This window comes from Malania oleifera, chromosome 6, assembly GCF_029873635.1.
Source record: "Malania oleifera isolate guangnan ecotype guangnan chromosome 6, ASM2987363v1, whole genome shotgun sequence".
Classification (NCBI taxonomy): Eukaryota; Viridiplantae; Streptophyta; class Magnoliopsida; order Santalales; family Ximeniaceae; genus Malania; species Malania oleifera.
The window spans coordinates 819,767-834,460 of NC_080422.1; the positions used below are offsets into that span (position 1 = coordinate 819,767).

Consider the following 14,694-nt stretch of genomic DNA (forward strand, 5'->3'; position numbering starts at 1 on the left):
TGGGCATGTGGGGCGGCCTTCCACCACTAGCCCGCTGGCATGCTTCGCCGGCGTCCCCATCTTAAACCCTTCCTCACTCAGGTCCTTCCTCCATAGGACCACTGCTGGCGCTGGTACGGCCTATTTACTTTTCCTACTTGTCTATTCACACACTTATTTCGCATTCCACGCCCCACAGAGCAGGAGGGTGGCCGGCATGACGAATAATAAATTGGATTTTTTCCAGCACACCAAAGGGCGTAAAAATGTAAACACAACATGTGGAATTTTTAGGACCGTCGCTTTTTTCTCTTTCTCAATTTGAGAACAAACAAGACAATTATTTCAAATAAAAACAACACAAGAGTACTAAAATTAGCTTTAAGTTCACAACTCAGCCATACTGTTTATTCCTTTATTGCTTCAATCAGAGGATTGTCTCACCCAAAACAAGTGCCAAAAATTGTACCTACAGCATAAAAAATAACGCAACGAAGTTCACCCTTTCTTCATCAGCAATCACCAATAAAACCAATTTAACGCTGATGCAGTGATCATCAGCTATCACCAATGAAACGGAATTAAAGCTGAAGCAGAGAACCTGCTTCGCCTATCTTCTCAAACTGTGTAAAATATACTCAGCATAGAGATCCCTGCACCATTTAAAATAAATTAAATTAAAATAAAAAAAGGCCATTTAGGAGTAGAAAACTGTTGTTTGGGTTATATATATATTCCCACTGACTTAGAAATTTATCTGAGGAAGACGACCCAATAACCATTCAGGAATCTTTCAATTTTCCCTTGGATATACATATTGGCATTCAAAAATTTCATAAGACAGCCGGGTATGCTCTCTAGCAATGCTACTGGAACAAATAAAGAAGCTAAATGTCCCACAATTTTGCTACACTTGAAATAAATTATTTGACTCAATCAGCCTGAGTAATTTTTTTTTTCCCTTGGCCAAGTTTGACGACAATCCCTTGGAAGTTTAAAGTCTATTTTGCCTGAGTTCCCCTAGCTAGGGCATTTGTATATGCAATTGATAACTTACATAGAGTACTGGATAGCTTCATGGGCAGTCGCTGAAGGCAAAAAATCGTTCACAGCAACCTCTTTGTTTTCATTCTTCTTGTCTGAATTATTAGTCAAGAAAATCATTGCATTTTTCTCCTTTGATCAAACCTAAAAAATCTAGAGAAAATTAAATTCCTGTAAGGGCTTAATCTGAAATAAAGAAGGATACAGTCTTCAAAGAAGCGCCTGATCTCAGCCAGACGATGCGGGGGAAGTTGTTTGATGTCAGTGTAGTGACGATACTCCGGATCATCAGCGCACACGGCAATTATTTTATCATCTTTCTCTCCCTAATATTTAGATGGAACAAAACTAAGTCAAATGCTTCAAACTAATTCGAGAAAATGATTGCAATAGGTTCATCAAAAGCATCAAAACCTGATCAATCATAGGCATCAATCCAATAGCCCTGGCTCGAAGAAAACAACCAGGAAGAACAGGTTCCTGTACAACATGTTGATAAGTTGATCCTCTTCTTTAATAGAGTTTTTGTTGCTCTCAATCAAGGATGAAAAAAGATTTAAAAATCCAGCAGCATATTGTACCATTCTTCAACCGACTATAATTATTCGATTTTAGAATAAAACAAAATGTTCCAACATATAAGAATCGTAAACATAGGTTTAGGTTACCTGCATGATGACCAAAACATCCATTGGGTCATTGTCTTCACACAATGTTCGGGGTATGAAACCATAGTTATGAGGGTAGACAACTGATGAGTATAAGATCCGGTCAACCTAGCAATTCAATTTAAAAGTTCCAAGTCACAACTAGCTAATCCACAAGCAAAAACAATGAAATGGAAGTGAAATACTGAAGCTATGTAAAAAAATTTCACAAAAAAAAGGGCATTTTCCGGCCATAAGGCTCCCTGCTTTGTAAGGGTAAGGGGTAGGTCGTCACAGTGTATGCAGTCTTACTCCTGCTTTTATGCAGAGATGCTGCTTCCTTGGATTCGAACCCCGTGACAAACTGGTCACAAAAGGAGCAACCATACCATTGATCCAAGGCCTGCCCTCATATGTAAAAAATTTTCACGAAGTACAAAATTTCATCATACCTTAATCAGCCCTGTTTTCTTGTCAAGCTCATATTTAACTTTACTCCCTTTCGTAATTTCAACAACCTGCTCCAACCAAGCACAAATTTAATGAAACAATAGAGTGGGAAAGCATGCTAAACATATGAAGAGGGTACCTCGCATGTAACTTATGGGCTGTGGGGGTTCCTACAATCTGGCTCATAGCCCTTGGACATACATGGATGCGTGTGTGCATTAATATCTATATGTGTATGTGAGTGTTTACCAAAACTGCCCCGGCCTTGTCATTCCTAGTGGATGGTAACAGTGAACTTGTTTGGTTTGACAGTATTAAAATGGCAATGAGTCAAGGGGAAATTATGATGAAGCAATATGAAATAACCTGTTCATATTTAATTGAGGAATGGCTGTGTTTGTCTCAACCAAAAAATAAAATAAAATAAAGTAATATGCCCATAGTCCTTCATTTATGGAAGTATAAATTGTTTTTTCTGTTTTAACTTCCAAAACAAGGTAATCAGACTATAGTTGCTCCTCAGATTGCATTTTTTTGGAGGCTTAAGAACACACGTTCAATAGAAATGATGAGGATAGTTTGAGATAATCACTTACAACATTGAAGACTTGTGGAGCATCAGGTCCTGTAAACATGATAAGATGATATAGTTAGTCCAAATCCACTTTTTACTCAAATTATTTACAATGATATTAAGACAATCAATTAGTCGGTACCAATCTCGAGATCATGCCAAGGATGGGCAGCCACAGATCTCCTTGATAACGAGGAGAGGATTCTCTGATTCAGGCGGGGAACTGCACGCTTTTCTGTGGCATCTTCATCACCCATATTTCTGGACAAGATTAATAAAAATCAGCTTGTGCTAGAGTTTTGCAAAAATGATTTAGCAACATCTTAAGTATGTTTATTGACTGACATACACATCAAGTCTCTAGCAGATACTGCAACTGCAAGTTATTAATCTCTTATTAATCTCTGAAGAGACGCAAGGAAAGGAAAATTATATGATAATCTCAGAACTTCGTTAGGTAAAGTTGGCATTGCCTCATCGAATCTGTATAGTAAATACATCAAATCTCAAACACTATGTTGGGAACATGTATTTTGGTTTTGGATTTGGATTTAAGTAGATTAGAATAAAACTCAATAGGGTTTGCATGCTTAAAATATTTGCAAATGCAAATCAGAGATCCAAGTGGAAGTTTTGTTTTCTTGAACAAAAAGGGCAAAATAAAAAAATAAAAATTCGGAGTCAATGTTTGGCTATCATTTGCAGGTCAATTTGATTAAGGGTTCTGATATTGGGACTTACAATAAGAAATCTATAGATATATTTACATTGAGAAGTCGAAATCTAAAAAGAAAAACACATGCAATAAGGCGCCTGAACTCTTCATGCATCGTCCTTCAAGAACAAGAGAGTGATGGGACGAAAATGGTTGTGTCCGACGATGACCATATAGGCATATACATAAATACGTATACAGATCGTGAGTTTGCGATGCGAATACAGATAACAGTTGTGGGATTTGATTCGGTTACGGATAATGTCAAAACCCAATACTCGTGTGGTTATCATATATAACATTAAATGAACAAAATCATTAAAAAAAAGAAGAAGCTGAAATCCCAAAACTACAAAGTGGGCTATGTATGAATGAATGTATATAGGTATGTATGTATATAGTACCAAGAACGCACCTGTATTGTTGGAGACAACAGCAGCAGGGGAGGAGGCGCAGAAAGAAAGAAGGAAGAAAGGAAAGCGGAGGGAAGGGTAGATGGTGGAGCACACGAGGTATATAAATAAATACAGAAAAGAGGGAAGGAGAGAGAGACGGTCAGAGTTGTTAGAGAGAGGAGAGAGAAAGAGAGAGAGAGAGAGAGAGCATTCAGCGGCCAGCGACGCGTTATCTGCTTTCCTCCCCCACCATTTCACTTCTCCCTCTTAAATAGCCGTAGACTGCTGCTTTCTTCTACTACCCTTTCTTCTTCTTCTTTCTCCTTATTATTATCATTCCGCCCTAATCCAGATCTAATTTAATTTTTTTTTTTCTTTCATGATAACCAACTTATAAATTTTAAAATATTCATTATTAAAATTTAAGCAACAATTTTAGAATAATATAATTGTTTTTTTAATTTAAATTATTAAATTATACATAATATTATATATATATATATATATATATATATAATGTGTTTTTTATGTATTTTGTATATATGAATTCGGTTCGGTTAATCATGTCTTATTCAATTGACCAAATCAAAACTCAACCGATAACAAAAAAATAAAATAAAATAAAATTTTTGAACCCAAATCAATCCAAAGAAATAGTTTATCAATTTTCAATTTAATGTAGTTCAATTTTTTGATTCAATTTTATTTTTTGAATTTTTTTGCCTACCTTTACCTTGTCCCCCCTCCACAATATTTAATAATTAAATTTTAATTTTTAAATGTTTATAGTGTAGTATAAATTTGAATATTGAGTAAGAATGGATTAAAAAAAATAAAATAAAACAAAAGATCCTACGGTTTTAAAAATGTCATATACCTCCCATGAAATTTTAAAAAATGTCACATACTTCTCCTGAGATTTGTCAATCTTAAAAATAACTTGTCTTTTTAACAAAATATAAGAGTACGTTTTTAAAACTTGACAAATTTTAAGGGAAGTCTTTGGGATTTTTAAAACTTTAGAAAATGTTTCTAAAATTTTTGAAAACTCAGGGTAGGTCATTGTCTTTTTTGTCAAATCTGAGAGAAGATTAGTGTCTTTTATCCAAAAAAATATATGTATATTTTGTTCTTAATGTATAGTTCGCATCAATGCAAACTTTAATACATTTAAAACGAGAAAATCAACTTCTTAAGTAATCTTTTTAAAATGGTAATTAATTACTTCTCAAAAAAGATTTTGCCTTCAAAATCAAAAGTAAAAATGCCTCACATACATCTCATCCTCGCATCGCCACTACAACTAAGAGGATTCCACAATATTAAATTGGAAGACTTCTGACTTTCTCAAATAATGCCTCCTTCCCATCTCTATCACTGCGTTAAAAGGGTGCAAAAGCCACAACAGAGCAAGCTGGCCATGTGTTCTATTTCATGCAGCCATCCATTTTCAAAGAAGAGACAGTGCTTTGCTTTAATTAGACCATATCACAAAGTTCACACCACCCCAATTAGGTCAGCCAGATAAAAAAAGAAGAAAAAGAAAGTAAAAGTAAAAGTGGTTTTCCTTTTTTATATGAAAAAAAAAAAAAAATGAAATGGTAATTGGACCGATTGGAAATAACAAATTCAACTCTGCGTTCAAAGACTCCTAACTCAAACACCTATCATCTCGAAGTCTTTAGTTTATTATGTAGGGGCATTCATAGAAATCTCCTAATTCACTCGGTTCAATTCAAACAGATAGTTTCAAAAGTACACTTAAAATTGATAATGAATTTAAATTTTGTATAAACTAAAAATTTGAGTCGAGTGATGAATTTAGGATGCAAACCATCTTCGACTCAATTAATTAATGTAGAATCTTGACTTCTTATAAAAGCATATTTTTTTCAATGTTTGTTTTTTCTTGAATACACATTCATGACATACCCATTCATTTGATTTTCTATTCCTTTTTCCCTCACAAACATGTTTCCATTTTTGGCTAGATATGTTTTCTGAACATGTTGTCTCTTTGACCCCTCACCATGTTACATCATAGAACATGACATGAACAAATATAAAAAAAATCCTACTTTGCATTAAAAATATATATATATATATTTTTAAAATAATTATAAAAACTCCTATGCAATAAAATAGTTTGTGAGAAAAAGTTTTTACCTTTTTAAAAGCCTTAAATCTATAATTTTTAAAATTTAACGAACAAGCTAATATTGAGCTTTTAAAAGTCGAAAAAGATATAAACATATAATATCCATTTTCCTTTTTATCAGAATAAAAGTTTATTCAGAAAAAAGGCCAAGCTCTCACACTAAAAAAAATATTGTTCTAACAGTTTTTTTTCAATGATGAAATCAATTGCTTCCTTTGAAATTGTTTGTAAAATTAGGTTCTGTGCATTAAGCAAGGTTTGAGTTGTTAGGGGTTTAGCCTTATTAGTTGAGATATCATTTCCATTTTCTATGGTTATTAGTTTTTCAGTTTATATTTTCAGTTGAGTTCTGTTAAGTTTCTGTTCTAGTTTTTTCTTCTTCTGTTTTCCTTTCTTTTTCTTCCTCTGGATATATATATCAGAGGTCTCAGCTGTACGTAATATACACATTGAATAAGAGAGAAAAATTTCTTTTCTTGCTTAACTGCTGCTATACTCTGTTTCATGGTATCAGAGCAGAAAGATTGAGAAGGTCCACTGCAATGTCTATTTCATCCATTTCAATGAGCAATATGAATGAAGAAAGTAATCCATACCACTTACAGAGTGGTGATTCACTGGGCATAATGCTGGTTTCGAATGTCCTCACTGGGGAAAATTATCACACATGGAGTAGATCCATGATGATGGCTTTGAAGGCGAAGAACAAGATTGGGTTTGTAAACGGAACAATTGCCAGACCATCCTCAACAGATGCTTCGAATGCTATGTGGGAAAGATGTAATAATATGGTATCTTCTTGGATCATTAATTCAATATCAAGAGAAATTGGGGCTAGCATTATTTGTTCTCACAATGCCAAGGATATGTGGCAAGATCTCAAGAACAGATTTACACAAGGAAATGGACCAAGGATTTTTCAACTTCAAAAGGATTTATCCAGTTTAGTCCAAGAAAATATGTCGGTAAGAGATTACTATACAAAATTTAAATCTTTATGGGATGAATTGGCTTCTTATAATTAGATTCCTACTTGTTCTTGTGGTGTTCTAAGAACATGCACTTGTGATGCTATTCGGGAATTCTTGAAATATCAAGATAAGCAACATGTCATTCAATTTTTGATGGGATTAAATGAAAGTTTTTCACATATTAGAGGACAGATTTTGATGATGGATTCTCTACCAGAAATAAACAAAGTTTTTTCTTTAATGGTTCAAGAAGAGAAACAGCGAGAGATCTGCAAATCTGGTGTAATTGATACAGTTGCCTTTATGAGCAAAATACCAGAATCAAATTTTGCAGGCCACAAAACTACTTCTGGTAATCATTTTTCTGGAAATCAACAGCAGCAGCAGCAGAGGAGAGCAAAATTATTTTGCACTCATTGTGGATTGAATAATCGTACTGTTGATAAATGCTACAAAATACATGGGTATCCTCCAGGTTATAAATTCAACAATTCTCGACAGAAGGGAAAGTCTTCATCAATTAATCAAGTCACAAGCCATCCTATTGATGCAAATTTTGAACCTTATAACAAACTGCTTTTTTCTCAAGAAGACTGTCAGAAATTGTTAGCTTTAATCCACTCACAATCTAATGAAACCATCAATCATCAAGCAGCTAATGTTGTTTCTAACATTCTTCCACAAAATACCCAAGGTATGATACTTTCAAGTTTTCCTTCAAGTTGTTCAGTATCCTCATCAACATCCCAACATCTTTGGATTGTAGACACTAGTGCTACAGATCATATTATTCATTCAACTGATACGTTTACCTCTATTACAAAATCTTTAGACACTACTGTCATGCTTCCAAATGGATATACTGTTCTAGTCACTCATATTGGCACAGTTCAATTGTCTGAAAGTTTAATTCTCAAAGATGTACTTTGTGTACCATCTTTTTCATATAATTTACTTTCAGTTAGTAAACTTACTTCATCTCAAAAATGCAATTTTATTTTCTTACCTGATGTTTGTTTTATTCAGGTTTTTACCCCATGGAGGATGATTGGGATTGCTAGAAAATCTGCTCGGTTATATATTTTGCAACAATCGGCTATTCATGCTGGTAGTTCTTCACCAAAATCAACCATTGTACATTCTGTCATAAACTCCAAAATCTGGCACAGCAGATTAGGGCATCCTTCCTTGTCTCGTTTGAATTTTCTTTCAAAAACTGTATCAGACATTAGTTTCCCAGATAAACTAGATAATCATGTCCTTTAGCAAAACAGAAAAAGCAAAGCTTCCTTTTGAAATTCATTCATATAATAAAAGTTTTCCTTTTAATCTTGTTCATGCTGATATTTGGGGGCCTTTTTCTGTTCCAACTCATAATGGGTCTAGATACTTTCTTACCTTAGTGGATGATCACTCCAGATTTACATGGACCTACTTAATGAAGCAGAAATCTGAAGTTACAAATTTTTTTACTATTTTTTACAATATGGTTGAAACACAATTTGAGACAAAGATTAAATGTATACGATCTGACAATGGTTTAGAATTTAAAATGATAAATTTTTTTAATTCAAAAGGAATTTTGCATCAAGTTTCATGTGTAGAAACACCTCAACAAAATTCTATAGTTGAAAGAAAACATCAACATTTATTAAATGTAGCAAAAGCTTTAAAATTTCAATCAAACATTCCTTTAATATTTTGGGGAGAATGTATACTGACTACAACATATATTATCAATAGAATTCCATCATTGATTTTGAAAAACAAGTCTCCACATGAAGTTTTGTATAATTCAGCTCCAGCATATAAACATTTAAAAGTCTTCGGTTGTTTATGCTATGCATCAACCCTTGTTCAACACAGATCAAAATTTTCACCAAGAGCAAGAAAATGTATGTTTATAGGTTATCCATTTGGTATAAAGGGCTACAAGCTTTATGATTTGGAACAGAAAAACTTTCTTTGTTTCTAGAGATGTCATATTTCATGAATCCATATTTCCTTTTTCATCTGATTTCAATATGATTTCTACACATGAACATTCATTTCAGTCCATCACACCTTCAGAAAGTTCTATTACAGTTTTTCCCAATCCAGTTTCAGATTCTAATGAGAATATAATTTTTTCTGAACCATTGACATCAGCACTTCCTACTCCAGTTTCTGTTGTTCCATCTAACAATAATTTACCTTTCCATGATATAAATCAATTTCCACCCTTGAGAAAATCAACTCGACAACACAAACAGCCTGGTTATTTACAAGCTTATCATTGCAACTTAGCTACCTCTAAGTCTCAATCATCTACCAGGGATCCTGTTAATATCTCAAATAATAAACATAGCATTTCTGAAGTACTTTCTTACTACAGATTATCTGAATCACACAAAGCATTCTCCATTGCTATTTCTTCTGATTTTGAACCTGTCTTTTATCATCAAGCTGTTCAGCATGCTCCTTGGAGAGCTGCTATGTCTGCAGAATTGTCTGCACTTGAAATGAATAAAACCTGGGTTCTCACAACATTACCACCTAATAAAACTCCCATAGGTTGTAAGTGGGTATATAAAATCAAATACAATTCTGATGGTTCAATAGGAAGACATAAGGCAATACTTGTTGCTAAAGGTTATACTCAAATGGAAGGCTTGGATTTTTTTGAGACTTTTCACCTGTTGCAAAGATGGTTACTGTGAGGTGTATTTTATCACTTGCTGCAATACATGATTGGCATCTCCATCATTTAGATATTAATAATGCATTCCTATATGGGGAATTAGATGAGGAAGTTTATAGGAAGCCTCCTCCAGGCTATCTTAGTAAGGGGGACAAAAGAGTATGTAAATTGCAAAGATCTTTATATGGTTTAAAGCAAGCTTCAAGACAATGGAATTCAAAATTCACATCCGTGTTGTTTTCAGTGGGTTTTTCTCAGTCCAAAGCTGATTATTCTTTGTTTACTAAGAAGGAAGGAGGATCTTTTGTTGCCTTGTTATTGTATGTTGATGATATCCTCTTAGCTAGTAGTGATTTAGCTGTTCTTGAGAATGTTAAAAAATCAATAGCTGCTGAGTTTAAGTTGAAGGATTTGGGGTCTGCGAAATTTTTCTTGGAATGGAGATAACTCGGTCTAAAAAAGGTATATCTTTATCTCAAAGAAAATATTGCTTGGAATTAATTTCAGATGCTGGATTACTTGCTGCTAAACCAGTCTCATTTCCCATGGATCCTCATACAAAATTATCTAAAGATGCTGGTGAACTAGTAGATGATGTTTCAGCTTACAGAAGACTTATTGGAAGATTATTGTATTTGACTCATACCAGACCTGACATTACATTTGTTGTACATCATCTTAGTCAATTTTTAGATATTCCTAGAATGCCTCATTTACAAGCTGCTATGAGAATTTTACGATATCTCAAATCTGCTCCTGGACAAGGCTTATTTTTTCCATCTTCATCTAAAGTTCATCTCAAAGCTTTTTCAGATTTAGATTGGGTCAGCTGTCTTGATACTTGTAGATCCATAAGTGGTTTTTGCATTTTCATTGGGGATTCTCTTGTATCATGGAAATCAAAGAAGCAACACACCATATCACGATCCTCAGCAGAAGCTGAATATAGATCCATGGCTGTCACTGTTTGTGAAATTATCTAGTTTAAATCGTTACTTGCTGATCTGCATCAACATCATCCTCAATCAGCTCTTTTATTTTGTGATAACCAAGCTGCTCTTCACATAGCAGCCAATCCGGTTTATCATGAACGAACTAAACACATTGAAGTCGATTGTCATTTGGTTCGTGATAAATTACAAGAGGGTCTTATTACCACTTTACATGTATCTTCTGCTCATCAGCTTACCGATTTAATGACTAAACCTTTAGGTTCCAAAGTTTTTGAAGTTCTTTTATCCAAGATGAATGTGCATAATATCTACACATCATCTTGAGGGGGACTATTAGTTTTTCAGTTTATATTTTCAGTTGAGTTTTGTTAAGTTTCTGTTCTAGTTTTTTCTTCTTCTATTTTTCCTTTCTTTTTCTTCCTCTGGAGATATATATATATATCAAAGGTCTCAGCTGTAGTAATATACACATTGAATAAGAGAGAGATTTCTTTTCTTGCTTAACTGCTGCTATACTCTGTTTCAATGGTTTTGGGCACCTATTCCACAATATTTTAATATGCAAAATTAACTTTTGTAAATTAAATCATTCATTTTATACATATTTTTTTAATTAAAATTAAAATAAATGACATATGAATTTAAATTATAATTAAAATAAAATTTTGAAAAAGAAGTAATTAATCATTTGAAGAATATTTTTACGAATTTTCAATTTTCATATATAATAAAATTGTTCTTATAGCATTAAAAATTAACTTTTGAAGTAGAATAATTAAGTCATTCAAATGGCATCCAATACAATTCAACTTCAGTTAAGTAGTTGCCTCAAACTAACATGCTAGTTCGATCGAACTTTAAACCCAACCCAACTTAACCTGACCTCCAAGCAATCCTCCTAACTCCTAAGTTTATCAAATGCTACCTTGAGGGAGTTGTCATTTTTACTGCGTCACGTTCTATTTGAGTCCTTAGAATAAAACTCTTAGTAGCTATGGCTTTGATCCATTATGCTCTAATTTTTGCATTTAACACATCATCAATTTCACTTCTCAATTGGCTAAAAATGACATCATTTTTAAAAATTTTTATTCAATAATTGGTTTCAAAACTCTGTAAATCTTGTTGAGTATGCATTTTTGGTGATTCTGATCCATCTGATATTTGAAGATTCAGATCTAACACATTGAATAATTGAAACAGTGGATACTTCACAGTTGGGACGACCACCACTGCTTGAAGTTACTAAAAAATTGCTGTGAAGCATTGCCAAACTTGGTGATCCCAACATTGCCAAACTTGGTGATCCCAAAAGACCCTAAAACTACTCCTGCCTTTTAAGATTCTGATCTAACACATTGAATAATTGAAACAGTGGATGCTTGTTCATGATGAACATGAACTCTGGAAGAAAGGAGAGGACACGGAGAGAATTTGAAAGCTTTGGTAAAGAAGCAGGACTCTACAGTATTTGGGTGGCATGCTGGGCTTACGGGTTTTTGTTAATAGAGTTCTACAAGAAAATACCCCACTGCCATGCACACTAGCTAGCTGCTTGTATTTCATGCTGAGTGCGGATTTCATGCTTGTATTTCTACAAGCAGCATATATAGATGTTTGTGTGTTGTTGAGCCTAAATGGTTGCGTTGTGCTAAGTGCTTGTTCCTCCTCCTCATATGTTCTATAATATCTGACAGCACCTCAAGTGTTCCAGCTTGTGCCATTCTCCCACTCTGCATTCTTAGCTCTCCTTTGTGCAACCAAATTTTGAATATGCAAGTCATTTTTCTGAAAGTTAGACAGAATTTGTGCAGATTTGCTGGGGTATTTTTGTTGCAATGAGCAAGGATCTGCACAAAGATGTTGAGAGCCCTAGAGTGAGAATTCAGAAGGTTCCCAATCTTGGTAGAGGTAGCTTTGTAGATTCACAATCAGTTAATTCTGTTGATGTTATAGTCATCTATTATGCACTGTTCATCATGAGTTAAAATATCCACTAACCAAAATTTTGCATTGCAGTTTTATTTATTGAAGACTATAGAGGATGCTCTGCTATGCAAGTTGAAATATTTAGTTTTCTGGTCTCCGTTTGAAAATAAAATCCTAGGTAAACATGGCAACATCGTTGGCTTGCTTCTGATTCTGCAGTCATGACGCTGCCGTTTTTGTTTAATAATATTGGGTTGACAGAATACAGTTGAGGGATGCGTTTTATGTCCCTACCTTCGCAACGAGCTGCCTAATGACCTTTCCAAAGAACATGTAGATGAAGCTATATGACTATTCAGCATATGTGGTTGATTTTAACTCTTGGAAGGGAAGAGAGAAAATTGCAATCAGTTGTCATTAGAGTCATGAACGCAAGAGAGCTGCCATGAACTACCTGAATGCTAACACGTTCAATCCCAGAACTTATGAGCTTCTGAGCCCAAACTTGTACTTGGGCAGAGATTGAGTTAGCGCAGCTCACAAATTAAGTTTGAACAAGCCAAAGTACTTTTGTTTATTATGTTTTTACATATGTTTATTATTGTTGTGTTAAAATAAATATTACTTTGTAGCTGACAATCTAGTTTACACCTTCCTTAAAAATTCTGATCTTAACTTTTAAATTAAGTTTAAAACATAACTTTACCTAATAATAAGCTCACTATAGTCTTAATTGGGCTCAAACTAGATCAGGACCTATAGGGTGAGTTTGAGTATTATGTTATGCCATACCATTTTTGCTTTTTATTTGGGCAAAGCTTCAACAAAGCTTGTTCGAACTCAACCCGTCTGATTTAGAGGCCTACTGCCATACTCTGTTGAAGAGCATTCAAACCTCAGTTAACAGAGCTAGATGCCTCAGCACTTTGATAAGGTGTAGTTGTGTCCATATGGCATGATTAGGACGTTGACAACGGTAAGGTATATGGCTTGGACATGGCAACCAGCCCCTCCCAACATAAAATTTGACACCTTTTTGCCTTATCCATGGTGTTCTACAAGAGGGATACCACACCTAGAAAGTTATCCATGCTTGCCACCGACTACCAGTCCAGGTAATATGGAGCCTAACCAAACAATAAGGAGTGTCTGAAAGGTAATGAAATGCTTGTATGTTAATTACAGGTAAGGTCTAATCAATTCTTTATTTTTATGTAACAAATCATTGAAAAGTAATCTACCCAAGGAAATTGAAATTTTCTGATCTTCTGTTACAATTTTATCTTGCTGTTCTTGTGGGTAAATATTCTAAAAGAGCTTCTCAAATTTCCTCAAACATTAAGATAGGTGGACAATGTACAGTACAAATTTTCTTGAAAATATCTGAAATGCTATGGTGCAGTCATTAGTTGGTCTATTATACCTTGTGAATTGTCAATTTAATTTTCCACTAACATGGGTTGATTTGTTGACATTTCTCTGGAAATTTACTATCATTTTATTAAATAATAATACACTTAGTAGGTTATTACTTCTTGTAGGAATGAGACGTCAAATGTCACCTTCTAAAGGTGTTGAGATTCTATTGCTATTAGCGCAAAAGACACTAACCTCCTCTAAGTTTTGACAAAACGACGGGAATCTTACTTGAGGTTTCAAAAATCCCACCCTTGAGGTTTCAAAAAAGTCGTAGACCTCACCTGAGGTTTGTTAGACAGACACAAACCTCCCCTCAAAAGATTTGTCCTTTTACAAATATAAAGGGTTGTTTGTGTCTTTTTGACAAACTTTAAGAGAGATTCCTAAAATTCTTGAAAGTTTAAAGGAGATCCTTGGAATTTTTAAAACCTCAAGAAAGATCCTTGTCTTTTAGCCAACTCTTAGGAGAGGTCGATATCTTTTTTCCTAACTATTATTATTAGCAGTTGCATCAAATTTGTCATCTGTTCCTCGACTGGTATCTCAGGTGAAACCTTATTGTTGCACTATTAGCTATCACTTGAATATTAGGCTTAAAGAGAAATTACTGTTTGATGTGTTCGACATTCTTGAAGGCGGCTCGTCCATAGTGGTATTATTGGTATATGTTTTCTTTTATTTCTTGGTGTAGAAACTCACGTGGTTAACTTTTGAGTCATATTCTATTACTTGGGATATTTGTTAATGAGCTAGTGAAATCCCAACATATTCTGTGTTGAA

The 14,694-nt window shown here is 34.1% G+C and overlaps 2 protein-coding genes across 3 annotated transcripts; one reads left to right on the plus strand and one right to left on the minus strand.

Annotated features, from left to right (window-relative positions):
• Positions 1 to 359: 359 nt before the first annotated feature.
• LOC131158803 (soluble inorganic pyrophosphatase 1) lies at positions 360 to 4,114 on the minus strand. Of its 2 annotated transcripts, XM_058113681.1 has the most exons (10): positions 3,825 to 4,114; positions 3,044 to 3,098; positions 2,837 to 2,955; positions 2,717 to 2,745; positions 2,123 to 2,188; positions 1,692 to 1,799; positions 1,438 to 1,503; positions 1,229 to 1,349; positions 1,037 to 1,118; positions 360 to 632 (listed from the first exon to the last, which is right to left on the minus strand). In XM_058113681.1, exons 3-10 carry the CDS (start codon positions 2,949 to 2,951, stop codon positions 590 to 592), a joined length of 630 nt encoding a protein of 209 aa, XP_057969664.1. In that variant the 5' UTR covers positions 2,952 to 2,955; positions 3,044 to 3,098; positions 3,825 to 4,114; the 3' UTR covers positions 360 to 589. The 2 variants fall into 2 exon arrangements, with proteins under 2 accessions (XP_057969664.1, XP_057969663.1); XM_058113680.1 differs by lacking the exon at positions 3,044 to 3,098 and having other exon boundaries at positions 3,825 to 4,112.
• Positions 4,115 to 10,158: 6,044 nt separating this feature from the next.
• LOC131157704 (uncharacterized mitochondrial protein AtMg00810-like) lies at positions 10,159 to 12,004 on the plus strand. Its single transcript, XM_058112039.1, has 3 exons — positions 10,159 to 10,578; positions 11,770 to 11,844; positions 11,942 to 12,004. The coding sequence occupies exons 1-3, from the start codon at positions 10,159 to 10,161 to the stop codon at positions 12,002 to 12,004; spliced, it is 558 nt and encodes a 185-aa protein (XP_057968022.1).
• Positions 12,005 to 14,694: the final 2,690 nt, after the last annotated feature.